Genomic DNA, 16,178 nt, shown 5'->3' with positions numbered 1-16,178 from the left:
TCATCTGACTGTCATCCCGTCCACATCCTTTTGTTTTTATTGGATGAAATTGGGTGTCGACAGACGCATATCCACTGACCTCTGCAGCTCCATTGTGTGGTCTGGGTCCACCAGAAACTGACAGGCAGACTTGCTTGGCCTGTCAATGTGAAAGGGGCCTTTATGTGCACACAGGCGTTTTATAGGTGTATTAGAAGAGGGAGTGTTTACAGCAGGGGTTATCCTCAATGTGGCCCCTGACATCACCGAAGGGCTGCACATTATAGTCAGTATGTGTAATGCTTGTGATGTCACCAACATGCAGCAGTCAGTGATGTCACCAGGTAGCCCTGCCCCTTGCTCAGTTCAGAACTGTCACATGACAGAGCTGGCATATATATATTTTTTTTCCAGGGAACCTGCTGAGTCATCCATTGTTGAGGATGCAATGGCTGGCTTTCCAGTCTGCTCCTTGGCAACCAGCTTGCAGTGATTAATTACTGCATAAAAAAATTCAGTAATTACCATTAAATCTAACAAACTCTGCATTTGTTATCTGCACAAATTCTTAGTGACTTGCTATTTCACACCTGATTTACCGTAAGTGTTTTTACTGAATTTTATTGGCCCTTTAACTCTTAATGAATTGACCCCAAAGTCTCTTGTCTTTGCTACTTTACAGTTTTGACAAAGTGAAGCATGGCAACTGTGATTTTCATTGACCAAGAGAATGGAGGTGTTGCTTCTACTATCCTGTCCAAGGATCGCCTAAAATCTACAATCCCTGGTGAGTGTTTTCTCAGTTTCCAGCTGGAATTTCTAGCCAATTCATTTCTGCATTTCAATGTTACTCAAAGTAGATCTTTGGCTGGTTTGGTTGCAAAAGTGGCAATGTAACAGTAAGGATTTTTTATTTAGCAAAAAATCCTAACAGCAGAAATGCGTATGGTCGATAAGGGGTATATGGGTGCAGTTATCTCTGCTGTTTGAACTGTTGCCATCTCCTTTTAACAGACGTGTGGGTGTTAAATTTTGTAGTGTTTTTTTTTTTTCTTATACTTTCCTCGGATGCAGCATCGGTCTGATGTTGCATCTGTCCCCGGGGGTTTCTGCACCGACAACCGAACCCCTCCAATGGCTCGGTTCTCACTCCTCCCCAAGCAGACTGATGCTGGCTGTCAGCATTGTTAAAAAAGGGGAAAGGACAGGGAAGGGATAAATGCAAGATATCCACTAATATGTGTAGAGAATAATATAGATTCTCTAAACCGATCTAATACCCAAATGGGTTGTGTTGCTGTAATCAAAAAACGTAATAACGAAGTGAATAGGATGAATGCAGGGAAGGGAAATTTAGAAGAAAGAATAAGGGGATGGAGAGAAAGGAGGGAAATCAGCCAGTAAGGCTTAAAGGGATTACTATAGGCAACACTGTAGTGATCAATGGAAAGGACAAAGATACATTTAAGTAAATTTATTTGTATCAAAAATATGAAAGATAAGCATTAAATATTACAAGTTACATAATGGGTATTAGGTTGCCATTAAGATAAATTGTATGTGGCTACCTTAAAATTACGAATAGACACTAGGAATTAGAAGACAAGACAGGGACAAACATTTAACAGAAAACGTGATCCGGACATGTGGTGTTCAGACCGATCATGTATTGACACTCAAGTAAATATGAATTTTAATGCAATGAACAAATTGGTGAAATGAGAGGAAAATACAATGATTGTCCACTCTGCAAGATCAAATGGAGTGTCAATAATAGATGATGGGGCTGAACACTGGCATGGTGGGGGATGGACGGTGGGAGGGTTAGGTATATTTAGGATGGATATGCATATATCATGCTTGTATTGTTGGTCGACTTTGCGCTTGATGATTTGTTAGTTCACAAAGAGTTCAGTATTCAGAAGTTTTGACAATAAAGAGATTAGATTGTAATAGTTGGTAAAAAATATATATAATAGTATAGAACAACTGGATATTGATCATTTATCAATGTGACATTTTGCAGGGCACTAATGGATTGCCTGGTATTGGTTAATATATGTAGACATACCAATGGTTAGTCCAGAATCATGAGCATGTACTAGGCAGTGAAATTGATATGCCAACAAAGGAGAAACGGGGTCATTTATACACAGGAAGAGGTCCAGCCTGTATTTGTATACTGAACCGAACACCTGATTCAAAGATAGTTGCTGGTAAGAGTGTAAAGAGATGACATGACTGGCCGTCCCATTAAAGGGAGGCTAATACATTACCAGTCCGCTGCTTGTAAAGGTAATGGGATAAGTCCATCCATGAGATGCAGCTTTTGTCAGGGCCACTCTGGTGCTCAACTTCTTGCTGGCTGATTAGTCACGATGTGCAGTTGTCACATCAGTGACATGCCGTATCAGATTCTGTGAGGTGCATTCATCCGTAGATAAAGATCCACTTGAGGTCTCCTTTTGTGCCGTATGGCAGCTCCAGGCATCGGGCGCCACTTACGGGTCGAGCAAGGCCATCCATCCGATGCTGATGCTCGTAAGCTTCCGTCCTCCGTCCAGCCAAACGAACCTCCGGGGTCACGTGATCACGTTGTTTCAGGTGACGTCAACGTGTTTCGCCATGCGCACTGGCGTAGCTTCGTCTTGGACGTGTTAGGCGCTGGCAGCGGTGCTTTGATTTATGCATACCGCTTGTCAACGCCCATCACCAATCGGGGGGAAAAAAGGAAAGTATGACTGTCCTGTTGCGGCCGCGATGGGCAGCTTGTGTTGCTCATCAGAGCCATTTAGTGCGTTTTCTTTTATCTTTTCTGTAACTTGTTCCAGAAGGAAAGAGATCATCCTCTAAATGAAGGGATATGTTTCGAGATTAGTCCATTTTAGCTATGTTTCTCATCTATGGATGATTGGGAAAAAAGAAAAAAACAAAAGAACAATGGGATGTGGGGAAGGGGTAAGGGAACATGCATTGGGATGGACAAAAAATTTTTTGGGGAAGGGGAAAAGGTGAGGAGACATAACAGGGGAAGAAAAATAATAACAAAATACAAGGAAAGAGGGGACATCCATATAATGAAAAAGAGCATATATGGCCTATTGCAATGATGGTTTTTCATTTTTCAGGAAACCCAAAGTCAGCAGTTTAAAGTAGTATATATAGAAATGCTTGTAGTTGGGTTTGCATGAAAAATGGATGTGGAGATCAGGAGTAAAAATAAATAGAAAAATAAACTATATACAATAGGTATAGGAAGGGGTGGATGAGTATGTTCAGATGGGCATATTTTCCAGTGATTTATGTAGAGGTCCATTAATAGCAACTGTATGGAGTCACCATCGATTAAAGATGGTATTCCCCAATCAGGGGTCTAGGAACACCTGCAGGTTGAGTTCTGTATTTAATCCTATGGGCACCAAGGATTTTAGATGGTATACCCACCATTTTTCTTTTTGTAATAGGATGCGATCGAAATCGCCTCGACGGTTAGGTAGTTTGAGGGCATATATGCCTTTGACTGTCATGCCATCTGAGCACCTATTGTGGCACTGCGCAAAGTGCCTTGCGAGGGGTTTTTCGGGCTCCTTCACCTTTTCGTTTATTTCCCTTAGGTGTTCGCCCAGACGTACACGCAGGGGTCGTTTAGTTTTTCCCACATAAATTTTGGGGCATGGGCAGGTAATGAGATAGATGACCCGCGCTGTCGAGCAGTTTATTAAGCTCCTAATTTCATACGATCCTTTACCATGGGCATCAGTGAAACTTTATGTTCTGTCCACATAGGGACAGACCTGGCATCGGTTGCAAGGGAACATACCAAGTGACCTTGGATAATTAGATAACCATGTGGTTTCAGGTTCTTTCGTAAATTCCGACCGAATTAGTATGTCCCCAATACTTTTGGCCCGACGGGCAACTAGTTTTGGAGATTCACCGACAAAGTCTGTCAGGACGGGAGCATTTCGTAAGATCCCCCAATGTTTTTCGAGGATCTTGCGGACGTTGTCCCATTGGGACCCGTACGTAGTTATGATTCTAATGGGCTCTACCGTCTCATGAGAGATTTTGTCGATGGTTCTCTTTTTGGTAAGGAGGTCCAGGCGGTCACGTATCGCCGCCCTTTTTCGAGCTTTCTTAATTTGTCCGTGGGAATATCCACGTTCACGGAAGCGTGAATATAACTCTTGACTTTCGCGCCTGTAGTCCTCTGGATTTGAACAGTTCCTTTTGATTTGGAGAAACTGACCCACCGGGATCCCATTTTTCAGCCAGTTAGGGTGATGGCTAGTGGCATAAAGTAAATTATTTGCTGCAGTATCTTTACGATAAGTACAGGTATGCAGTTTTTTATTTTTTAAGGTAATTTGTAGATCCAGGAAGGACAGTCTCTCCGCATCATAGGTGTATGTTAAATGTATGTTGCGTGTGTTGGAGTTTAGTTCCAACAAAAAAAGTTCCAAAAGTTCGACCGATCCCTGCCAGATCATTAGCACGTCGTCGATGTAACGCCACCACGTGCGTACGTGGCGGCGGTACATCTCGGACGTGTAGACCTCTTCCCTTTCCCAGTGGCCTAAATGGAGGCAGGCGTAGGCTGGTGCCCAGGCTGCTCCCATTGATGTCCCTCTTATTTGATGGTAATAGGAGTTCAAAAATTGAAAGTTATTGTTATGCAATGCAAAACAAAGTAACTCAATAATAAATTCGTTCTGGTGTGCTGAAGCTGGGTATGCTGATTCGAGAGGTTTCAACTGCTTTGATACCAATCTCGTGCGGGATAGAGGTATATAGGGACTCGACATCGATACCCACGAGCAGTATATCGTCTGTTTCCTGAAACTTGTCGAGCTCATTTAATTTCGCTAAGACATGCTGTGTGTCTTGAACGAATGACTCTAAATCAGTGACCAATTCCTTGAGGAGAAGGTCCAGATATTTACCCACTCTCTCAAGCGGTCCATGGCAGGCAGACACAATAGGTCTGCCTGGAGGATTATTTAAACTTTTATGGACTTTTGGTATGATATAAAACGTCGGTATATTGTAGTCGGTCACTAGGAGGTAGTTGTATTCTTTCATGGTAAGTAGTCCCTCTTCTTTAGCTAGCTTCAATTTGTGGTTCAGTGTATCAACTATCCCTGGTAAGGGATTTACATCTAGTTTTTTGTAGGTTGAGGTGTCGCTTAACAGACGTTTGGCCTCACGTTCGTATTGATCTAGTTTTAGAAGGACGACATTGCCCCCCTTGTCGCTGTTCTTTATTACGATACTGTTATTGTGCTGGAGTTCTCTTAGTGCCATGTGTTCGCTACTAGTAAGGTTATCTTTAATCTTATGTGACCAGTCTATTTTTTCCAGGTCCACTTGAACCATGTCCAAAAAGAGGTGTAACCACCTATTTTTGGAGATGGGGGGCATTTTGAGTGACTTTATTTTGAGGTTAGCCCGTCGTACTGTAGCCAGTGGTTCAATATTAGGGGTCGAATTCTCTTCTAAGAGGGAGTTCAAAATGTCGAGGATTCGTTGATCCTCCGGATTGATAATTTCAGTAGTTCTATCTGTCGGGTCATTGGTAATGTACAATGAACGATAGAAGACTTTTCGTAAGAACAAGGCAATGTCTTTATAAACGGTGAACTCGTCCATATTGGACACCGGAGAAAAAGACATGCCCTTCTGAAGCAAACTGAGATGGTCTATAGTCAGATTAAAGTCTGTGAAGTTGATGACCTTAAGATCTGACAAGTTTTCCCCTGATTGTTGGGGGGGGTCTGGTGTCAGTTTTTCTTTTGACTCCTTGTGTAGGTGCGTTCCTGTGATGTTTTTAGGGGGCGAGGTTTTCTGGATTGCTACTTCTCCACGCTTATTGGAGCAATGAGCTGTGGCCGTCTCTGCGTCTTGAGACTGCCATCAATCAAGTCAGCTGGCGGATCCCAACTTGGAAGTCGGGATGACGTGTTGCCCTGACTAATGGCAGTGACGTCATGGGAGAGCAGACTTCAGACCGCTCTTTGCTGAAAACGGATCACAGGAGTGCAACGCTAATTGCAATCCTGTGACCCAGCCTTAATGGCTCAGGCTGGACTTCTCCTTTAAGTACTATGTAGCAGAGTGCATGTGTGGATTTTTATATATGTTTTTTTATATATGTTTTTATTTTGTAAAGGAAAAACCCTTTTGAAAAGTCATCCAGGGAAAGTGTTTGGCAGCTCTGGATCTGTGGTAAAGCCAAGAAAAGCTCTGGGAAATGTCAACAAGCAGGTTGTCAACACAGCAGTACCGCAGAAGAAAGGAGCACTTGGAGTGAAGAATTCTGCACCAGTTACTAAGCAGGTAATACTTTTCTGAGCAGTGATCAGGCTTGACACGTGTGTCTTTATTTTTTATTTTATTTTTTTCTTGATGCATCAACAAAGCGTGTGCACCAGGCACCCTACTACTTGCCGGTGCCTATCCCTATCCTTTCCATATAATATGGGTTTTTGGCTTTTCCTTTACCTGAGAAAAGGACTGATTGGCAGTATTTCTGATCTCATGCAGCTCCCCCCCCATTAGACTTGCCTTGTTATGTTGACATTGGTCTCTGGGGATGTAACTCTCTTGGTAGAGGCAGGGCTTTGATTCCTGTTATAGGTTGGACTTGTGTGGGGTCCCCCCCACCTATGTAAAGCATCCAGAAAGAACTAGGCAGCACCGTGCCTTGGTAATCACCAACATACTCGACATCTAATCACTACTGCCAATTTGCTAGCCCCCCAAGATTTGAGTGTTGTGCACAGGACTCTCTTCATGGACACCTTTGCTCCAGGCGATTGAAAAAGCAGCATAACCATGCTCCCAAAGCCACGATTTGAAAGGTGCTTCAAGTGCTTGGGTGGGCACTCATTCCATTGGCCAGAAGATTAATGTATTCTGGACATTGGAATCTGAGTCCTCTCCTGAATGCACAAAGTGATGGTTTTTTCTGCCTCGTAAATGGTTGTGCATGGACTGTCTCGGGCTAACAGGTCAGGCCTGAATTATTGGTTTCATATATTTCATGTTTGGCTGACAAAATGCACTAAACTAGATTGTAAATGCAATCGATGGCTTTATTTCTTATACATAAACATGTGCAGTGCTGGAGGATGCACCTTAACTCATTGCACCATCTAAGCATGCTTTAGGTGTCCTCCAGATAAATTGACTCCCACATTTATATTTTGTACTTTTTGAATAGTGGGGGAAGGGTTGGAACCATTTATAGGTTTTATTGCTGCCTAGAAACTTAGATTGCACAATAAAGGGGTCTTTAGTTTTTAACTACCTATATTAAACTGTTTAATTTCCAGGCTTCTGAAGCATGCATCAAGCCTGGCAAACGTAACTACCCTGAGATTGAAAAGTGTGTTCCTTATGATCCTGCAGGTAAGATTTTGTTGACTGGGTTTTTCCTTGCAGAATGATTTTTTTTTTTTTTTTTGTTTTTTGGGGGGGTTTATCAAGCAGCTTATACTGTTTAATTGTGTGTGTTCTATGTAAACTTTGGTCTTAAAGGGGTTGTTAAGGTTTGTTTGTTTTCTAAATAGGTTCCTTTAACCACTTCCCGACGGCCGTACGACTATATACGGCCGCAGGGTTCTACTTCTCTGGGGCGCCGTCTTTTTAAGGCCGCCACTTTGCTCGTTCCCCGCGCAGCGGGGGAACTGCTGTGCTGGCCGTGTCCCGTGAACGGCCAATCGGAGTGGCCGTTTGCTAGGCGATCTGTGCGGCCAATGAGAGATGATCTCATATGTAAACATATGAGATAATTTCTCATTGCCTGCTCACACTGACGGCGTCCTGTCAGGGAGAGAGGAGACCGCTCTGTCTCTTGTACATAGGGACACAGATCGGTCACCTCCCACAGTTAGAACACTATATAGGGTACACATTTAACCCCTTCCTCACCCCCTAGTGTTAATCCCTTCCCTGCCAGTCACATTTATACAGTAATTAGTGCATATTTATAGCACTGATTGCAGTATAAATGTGGTGCCAAAAATGTGTCAAGTGTCTGTGTCCGCCATAATGTCGCAGTCGCAATAAAAATCGCAGATCGCCATTACTAGTAAAAAAAATATAATAAAAAATAATTCTGTCCCTTATTTTGTAGGCGCTATAACTTTTGCGCAAACCAGTCGCTTATTGCGTACTAGTAAAAAAAAAAAATGTAGAATACGTATCGGCCTAGACTGAGGACAAAAATTAAAAAAAATAAAAATAAATTGCGCTATTTATTATAGCAACAAGTAAAATTTTTTTTTTTTTTTTTTTTTTTTTCCAAAATTGTTGCTCCTATTTATAGCGCAAAAAATAAAAACTGCAGAGGTGATCAAATGAAAGCTTTGTGGGGGAAAAAAGACGTCCATTTTGTTTGGGAGCCACGTCGCACGACCGCGCAATTGTCAGTTAAAACGACGCAGTGCCGAATCGCAAAAAGTCCTCTGGGCAGGAAGGGGGTTTAATTGCCCAGTAAGGAAGTGGTTAAGCTAGTGCGTTGTTGTTGTTTTACTAACCTTTCCCTTCTAAATGTTTGTTCTTTTTCTTTGTCTGAATTTCTCACTTGCTGTTCCTCCTCAGTAAGGTGTTCAGCAAGCTCTTCTAAATGACTCCACCGCTCGCATGGTGGAAAGCTTACTGAGGAGAAACGGAAGTGAGAAATTCAAAGAAAATAAACATTTAAAAGTTAAGTGAACCCTTTTTAGAAAGTAAAAAACCTTTACAACCCCTTTAACTTGACCAGATTAAGACTGACTTGTATTGATATGACTTCCTTCTTGCCTATAAGGAAGCTAGATGCCAGTCACTTGGTGCTTTCAGTGATGCTGTCTTGGCCTGTAATTGGCAACACTGGGTACCTGGATCAGCAGTTGGGCAAAGAAGCCATTGCTTGTATACGTTTTATATTTCCTAGATTTTGAAACCTCTGATGTCCCAGAAGAGCACAAACTGAGCCATTTCTACCTTGGTGGAGCCCCCCTGTTTGTGCATGAAAAGGAAGCGGCAAACTTTAATGCCTTGACCCAGGAGCCAGCGCCAATGGATGTTCCAGTCTTTAGCTGGGAGTCAGGTTGGTTTCTAAAGTGTGACTTGCTCATGGGTGGTGCTTCACTTGGAAAGTCTGGGCAGAGTGGCACAGTGTAGATGGACTAAAGGGGGTGAAGCGCAAATTTTTTATTTTTGGCACCCTTTTGTCCAATTAAAATCTCATACTGATTAATACTTTCGCATTGTATTTAGATGTCTAAAACCTGAATTGTACAAGTAACTTTATTTCTTCTTTCCCCCAGATATTTCAGGCACACTACCATCTTTCCTGGCAACCTTTGATATCGCACTGGATTTACCTCAGGTGGTAAACTGACTTTATACTCAATGGTTTGAGTCTTTTGCCTTGTCTAGTGCATTCAATGCTCATCCACTGAGTTAAGGGGGTCATTTGGTTCAGCAAATCGCTAGGTCTGCACAATGTCATGACGAGACAACACTTTAGTAAGACACAGGATTTCCAAAACTGGAGCCGTTGTGCAGGGCATCCAATTGGCTGCTCTTTCGAAGATGACAGCTGCTCAATATTCCGCCTCAGGATTATGGTGCCATGTTGGGTTGAGAGAAAATTAATTTATATGTGTGCCCTGTATAGCCACAGAAGTGGTCTGTTACCCCCCCTATAGGCAGATGGGCACCAAAAAGTGACATTGAGTTTGACACCCCTGGCCTAGACTGTAATCGGTTAAATCGGAAATGAGATTTGCATTGTCTACTGCAATAAAATACTTGCCCAGTCATCAATCTGTAGAATGTACACTGGGCTGTGCATGTGCCATTCAACTTTTACATTTTGGCATGGTGCTTGTGTGCCAGGAGTCATTTCATGTTGGCCAATAAAAGATGGGTGATGCTAGCATTAAGAAGCTAGAGCAGATGGCATCACCTCATGGGCAAGTGTTAACTTGGTTCTGTTGAGACCGGGCTGCTGGTCCTGGAGCTTGCACCTTTTTTAAATGTACTGTAAACATACTGCCATATTTTGTGTGTTAAAAAAAAAAAGGTTGTTTACCAAACATTGGCTTGTGGGGAGACATAGTGGGAACCTGAATTTTAAGCCCCCAAACTCTGGCCAAAACTAAAAGGGGTAGGTTGTGCTTGATGTGTATCTGCTACGGCCCTTAATAACAAATGGTTAAATATTCCATTTCAGATTTCTGAAGCCTGTATCAAGCCAAGCTACCCTGAGATTGAGAAGTGTCTGCCTTACCATCCTGAAGGCAAGTGTTTACTGGGGTGGGGATTTTCTAAACTGCTTGTATGCTACAGTGTAAACCAGGAATGTTTTCCCTCCCAAAGGGTTTCATAACTCTGCCAATTTAAAGGTGAACGCCTGTAGTTTTCTCCTCTGCTTGCCATGTACTGGAGAATTGCAGTAATCTTTCCCCTGGATGTTGACTTCACTGCTAAAACACAAACTGAGCATATGATGTAATTGTCATTCAGGTTTTGGAATTCTAGTTTGCGCTTTATGCCTCCATTGGTCTAACTTCCCAAGGGGAGCAAAAGCGTGACTGTCACGGTACAATCTAATGGCTACACTGGCTCCGAGCTTTGCATGTAGCTTCAGCGATCTATATATAGTGCTGGGTTCTGGCTGTGAGACAGACTTCCTGTCTCACCTGGAACTAAGTCAGGCTGAGAATGAAGCAAAGGCACAGGTAGTGTCTGGGATTGCAGGTGTGTTGGGAGTGTGCTTCTGCCATGGAGTCTAACCCCCCCCCCCCCCCCCCCCCCTGGGGCAGAGGGTCTTGTGCCAATAGACTGGGGGGAAGGGGCTGCATTAGGCAATGAGGGGAAGGCAGCCTAGGCTGCCTTAATTTCTGGTCCTCGCAGTGGCAAAATAACCATTAATTTAAAACAAAAGCTGCTGAAACCCTGGGAAAGATGGAGCATCTAATGCAGAGGCTACCCAACCTTTTGAAGAGCGAGGGCCACTGAAACGACTTGGTAACCGTTCGTAGGCCACAATGAGTGGAACAGGTGGATGACTGGTCTGTGCCATGCTGTATATGCAGAGTGGACATGGACACAGCCCACGCTACTCTATGCGCCCTCCAATTACATCTGCCCAGATAGAAGGGAACTTTTATCTTAAAAAAAAAATAAAGTGGGGGTGAATGGAGGGTCTCCTGTGAAAGGGGCCTAAGGCTGCTTTCACACTGTGCCACATGCACCTATGGCTTTTCTGCAGGTTAGCGGCACTTTTGCCATAGACTTCTACTATGCTGCAGGTGTGGTGCTTTTTCTGAAAGTGCACCAAATTTGCCGGTAATAAGTCTATGGCTCAGTGCAGGTAAACCAAAAGTGCACTGCACCTCTGGATCAGTTTGAAAGCAGCCCAGTACCCACTGCAGAACAAATGTGCCCATATACAGTACACTGATTTCAGTAATAAACTTCCCTTTTAGTCTTCTATTCAGGTATCACCAGCTGTTGCTGTCTCAGAGTGTATTTGGTATTGCTTTTGTGACAGGAGCCGGTGCTATACAGGAAGCTTCATTCACCACACTGATGCTCTGGGATGGCAGATCAGCAACCTGTGATCTGGGTTTGCCAAACCACCAGAGCAGGAGGTCGTGGGCCACATCAGAGGGCTCCACTGGCCACATGTGGCTACTGGGCCACTGGTTGGGAACCCCTGATCTATCAAAGGCTTATGGAAGAACTAGTTGTATGGACAGCCAAGTCCATTCTGGTCTGCTTGTATTGTTTGGGTTTGTCATTCAGTATGTTTGCTGGACATGAACAGTGTATAGGAGAGATGCACATCAATCTCCCTATGGGGTCTTGCAGATATATTCATCTAATGTCTCCCATCTTGAATGGGTGTTGGCTTGTAAATTCTGTGCTTTCTCTTAGTTGATGGGTATGCAGGAAATGAGTAGCTTGCTCCAGATCAATAATGAAATCCATTTTTTCATTGGGCATACATTTTGGGGGTAGCTGGGTACATCAGAATTTATCACTTGCATATTGGGGTAAAAATCTGGAGTCTTGATGCTTGCATAGAGAGAAGTAGAATCTGGCATTCTGTATGTCTGTTGGATGAGGGCTTTTTCAGCCTAGTCAAGATGGCATACCATTACAGGTCAAGGCTGAGAAGGGCTCGTTTGTGGGGCCTGATTCTGTGGGATTGTACTTCCTGCGTCCTTTAGGCTTCAGTTCTGGTTTTAAAGTTCCCTAATGTAAGATCTGATTTGATATGCTGCCACTTTTACACACTCCCCGTCAACCTCTTGTGACAGTATGGCCTTCATCTGTCGTGTGTATTGTAACCAAATTTTATTTTTTCTAAAACCAGGTGGCATCTCATCTGCAGTAGATGAGGTCTCCGTACAACTAATCTCATTGACTATTGTGATCCACCTGCCAGTTGTAGGGAGGCTCCATGGGACACATGATTTTATAAAATGAATGAGCAGGGATTTATTATACTGGGTGGTAAATATAAGGAACCAAGAACTATTTCTGCAAGTTGTGTGATCTGAGTCTGGATTCTTTTTGAAAGGTCCCAGGAGCAGCATTCCCAGAACACAATGTAAAGTTCCCCTAGAACAGGGATATGCAATTAGCGGACCTCCAGCTGTTGCCAAACTACAAGTCCCATGAGGCATAGCGAGACTCTGACAGCATCAAGCATGACACCCAGAGGCAGAGGCATGATGGGACTTGTAGTTTTGCAACATCTGGAGGTCCGCTAATTGCATATCCCTGCCCTAGAACATGTAAACCTCCTGCAGGAACTAGTTGAGATTCAGTTCCCAGTTTTGCTGAACTACCCCCCTCAAACCATGTATGGGCAGGCTAAATGTACCAGAGTTGATCATGTGACCAACTTTGGTACAACCAGCCTGTTGCATTTTGAAAGTGATTGTAGCCACTAGCAGTTTGTGGTTTCCTGGCAGGGGTGGCTTCTGCCAGAACACAATGGCTCCATGGGAGGGATTTCCCCATAAACAGTTGGTGTAGTTGCAGGAAAGAATTGCTTTGTGTATGAATGGGTTTGGAATTAAAATTTTTTTTTTTTTTTTTTTTTTTTTTTTTTTTTTGCATTTGGGCAACATTTTGTAAGCATAACACATAGCCAATATGGCATGCAAAGGACTCTCCTACTTTGCGGTCCAGAAGAGCATACTCCATTTTGAACAGGTTTGGGTAAGTAAATGAGAATTTCATTTAGCATCACAAGTTCAGGAATTACCTGGAAGTTGCTAGGTAAGTGGTTGTAAACCGTTTACAACCACTTTGACCTACAGGTAAGCCTAGATCAAGGCTTGCCTGTAGGTGCTTGAAATATATCCCAGACCTGCAGTCTAGGAGATTTGCAAATCACCATACAGCAATTTGTTCTGCGCCAGAGTTAAAAAGGGCACGCTGTTCCATTTCTAACTTGGGTCATTCCGTAAGTGGAGGCTCCCTTGCGCAGGAGTGATGTCACGCGACTCCAAACCCTCACAGAGCCAGGGTTTGTGGCCCCGGAAGGAGGCGTGAAGGGATACTCGCCTGCAGGAGAAGCCTGTGATGTCCCCGTCTTCCTTGTAAGTGTCACACAATGGGCTAGTTTGCGATGCATAGTAGCCCATCATGCTTTAGCTTTGCAGGGAAAGGAAGTAACACCCATCAGGGTTTAAAGGATCACCAGAATTTTCTTTATATAAATGGTCTCTTTATTTGCAAGAGTGCTGAACTTGTCTATTTCCTAGCATAGCCCTGTTCTGTTCACTGTATTGGCTCTGTGCTGATCCAGCTCCTCCACCCCTTGCCTCACACATACTTTTTGCCAGGGGAGAAAAGGACTGGTATTGTCACCTGAGTGATGGCTGAATTTTGGAGTGCTGACTCCACATTCAGGATGGTGGCCTCAAACGGCACTTTATAGGTAAATGGCATGCAAAAGTTAAACAAATTGTATGACATTGTATTGAAGTGAAATACCTGGTGACCGTTTCTCTCCAGTTGCACTTTAATTCTTGAGACTGCAACTGACAACTGTGGCTGAACTGTCTTGCCAAGTGACTCAAGTAAATGCTATTTAACTAATTCAGTAAAACACAAGCTGCTTGATCAAACGGTAATGTCCAAGGAAGGTTTCCTAGCAAGATTATTTCTCTTCCTAGAGTTTGAAACATTTGATGTTCCTGAAGAGTGCAGACTGAGCCATCTCTACCTTGCTGGAGTTCCCCTTGTGTATGAAAATGGGTTTGCATTATCGACCAAGGAGCCAATTCCAATGGACATTCCAGTCTTTAGCTGGGAATCAGGTTGGTTTTAACTTTGGGTGAAAATACTAAAAGTATATTTGTGTGTGGCTTTTTTTTTTTTATATAAACTCGTGATACTTTGACTATCAGACTCTGACTTAACTTGCTTCCTATTCTGCAGAAACGCCTTGCAATTGTCCCAATGGTAGGGGGTACCAGATAAGTAAATTCACTTGCTAAAGGAAGGAGAGGTCCCACATCTAACTACAGGTTCTAGCTGTTAAGGTTTTGGGCATATCCCTCTTAGCAAGCCTACTATATCACTTGCTAATGGGTTATTTGTTGCCTGGTATATCTGACATTGCTATTACAACATCAGTACTATAATGGACTATTTTCTAATCTGGAAAGAATACATATTTACAATGGGGGGGGGGGGCAGGATAAATATCATTACACAATACCTTTTTTTTTTTTTTTTTTTTTTATATATATATATATATATATATATATATATATATATATATATATATATATACCACTAGGCAGAGATGTGGATCCCTATCTATATAATACACAACAGGATGTATGATTAACTAAATGCCTGGGTGGGTCTTTGTCCCCCCCCTTAGAGTCCTGCCTAACAGCAAGGCAAGGGGGTGTCATGGCTTATTGGTGTATATCCTGGCTGTACAATGCATTTAGAGCTTGGTCCATAAAAAATCCTCTAGTTCATAATGCAACTAAGTTGCTGTATTTTGTTGGATATGCCTATTTTTGCTTTCTGTAAAAGTGGCTTTAGTGAATTTTAAGTGCAGTTGATATCTTATCTCAGTTGGCCTTATGGTATAACCGTACAATGGTTTGAAGTTGGGTAAACTACCACTGTAGCAGAATCTTTGTGCCTGACCAGTATTCTACCAACTTAACACAACTGGGGTCTAATTTCAAGCTAATTGTAATCCACTTCTCACTGAATCAATTACTTTAGATCCAATTTTCTGCCAAGTAACCATATTTGTTTTTTTCAGATATGTCAAGCACATGCCCATCCTTCCTGGCAACTCTAGATGAGGTCACACTTGATATGCCCAAGATGGAAAACTGTTAGCATTGTTTTAACCTTTTTTGTGACTTTAACTTGTATGTATTTTAAATAAACATTTTATTTTATTAAACAATTGTTTAACATTTTACAAATAAGGTTTCAAAAAGTCATCACAAACTAAGTACTTTTATCAAATGCAAGTATACATTTTGGCTTAAATATAACCCAAATCGGTGTATATTTATCCTGTGTGACAGTTGGGAGTCTACAAGCTATGGTGTGTAATTTAAAAACTGCAGACATCCTAACTCTTCTACTCCTGAGCATGGGGGATACTCTAATGTTTCACAATCATCCGTTCCTCTGATTTGGTTAGTGACCCACTGTTCTCCATGGTCAGAATCCAACAGAGCTACACACTGAGCAGATGGTTATCATGAATCTGCCCAGTTGGTTTTTAAGGCTGGTTGGAGCAAGGATTAATTGTATCCAAGTTTTTATTATATACATTTTCAAGCAAATTTGCCCATCCAGGTCTTGAGGACCATCTGGGCGGCATGCCATGGCCTCTGAAACTGTAATAGGTAGTGAGGAGTGCTGCACTTGATGGTGCACAGTGGCTACACTTGATGGTGCACAGTGGCTACACTTGATGGTGCACAGTGGCTACACTTGATGGTGCACAGTGGCTACACTTGATGGTGCACAGTGGCTACACTTGATGGTGCACAGTGGCTACACTTGATGGTGCACAGTGGCTACACTTGATGGTGCACAGTGGCTACACTTGATGGTGCACAGTGGCTACACTTGATGGTGCACAGTGGCTACACTTGATGGTGCACAGTGGCTACACTTGATGGTGCACAGTGGCT

General features: G+C 42.8%; 1 protein-coding gene across 4 annotated transcripts; it reads left to right on the top strand.

Annotated features, from left to right (window-relative positions):
• Nucleotides 1–629: 629 nt before the first annotated feature.
• Nucleotides 630–15,644, top strand: LOC120932381 (securin-like). 4 transcript variants are annotated; one of them, XM_040344716.1, is made up of 8 exons: nucleotides 630–766; nucleotides 6,149–6,315; nucleotides 7,314–7,389; nucleotides 8,918–9,073; nucleotides 9,294–9,358; nucleotides 10,205–10,271; nucleotides 14,172–14,315; nucleotides 15,287–15,644. In XM_040344716.1, exons 1-8 carry the CDS (start codon nucleotides 679–681, stop codon nucleotides 15,364–15,366), a joined length of 843 nt encoding a protein of 280 aa, XP_040200650.1. In that variant the 5' UTR covers nucleotides 630–678; the 3' UTR covers nucleotides 15,367–15,644. The 4 variants fall into 4 exon arrangements, with proteins under 4 accessions (XP_040200650.1, XP_040200654.1, XP_040200652.1 ...); XM_040344717.1 differs by having other exon boundaries at nucleotides 631–766; nucleotides 9,294–9,355; XM_040344720.1 differs by lacking the exon at nucleotides 14,172–14,315 and having other exon boundaries at nucleotides 9,294–9,355.
• The last annotated feature ends 534 nt before the right edge of the window (nucleotides 15,645–16,178 follow it).

Source organism: Rana temporaria, chromosome 3 (assembly GCF_905171775.1).
Source record: "Rana temporaria chromosome 3, aRanTem1.1, whole genome shotgun sequence".
Classification (NCBI taxonomy): Eukaryota; Metazoa; Chordata; class Amphibia; order Anura; family Ranidae; genus Rana; species Rana temporaria.
This window is presented reverse-complemented; position numbering and strand designations above follow the sequence as displayed.

Coding starts and splice junctions, on each gene's coding strand:
- LOC120932381 (XM_040344716.1), top strand. CDS start 679: ATGGCAACTGTGATTTTCATTGACCAAGAGAATGGAGGTGTTGCTTCT. Junction 9,074..9,293: donor AGTCTTTAGCTGGGAGTCAG/GTTGGTTTCTAA, acceptor TCTTTCCCCCAG/ATATTTCAGGCACACTACCA. Junction 10,272..14,171: donor TCTGCCTTACCATCCTGAAG/GCAAGTGTTTAC, acceptor TTCTCTTCCTAG/AGTTTGAAACATTTGATGTT.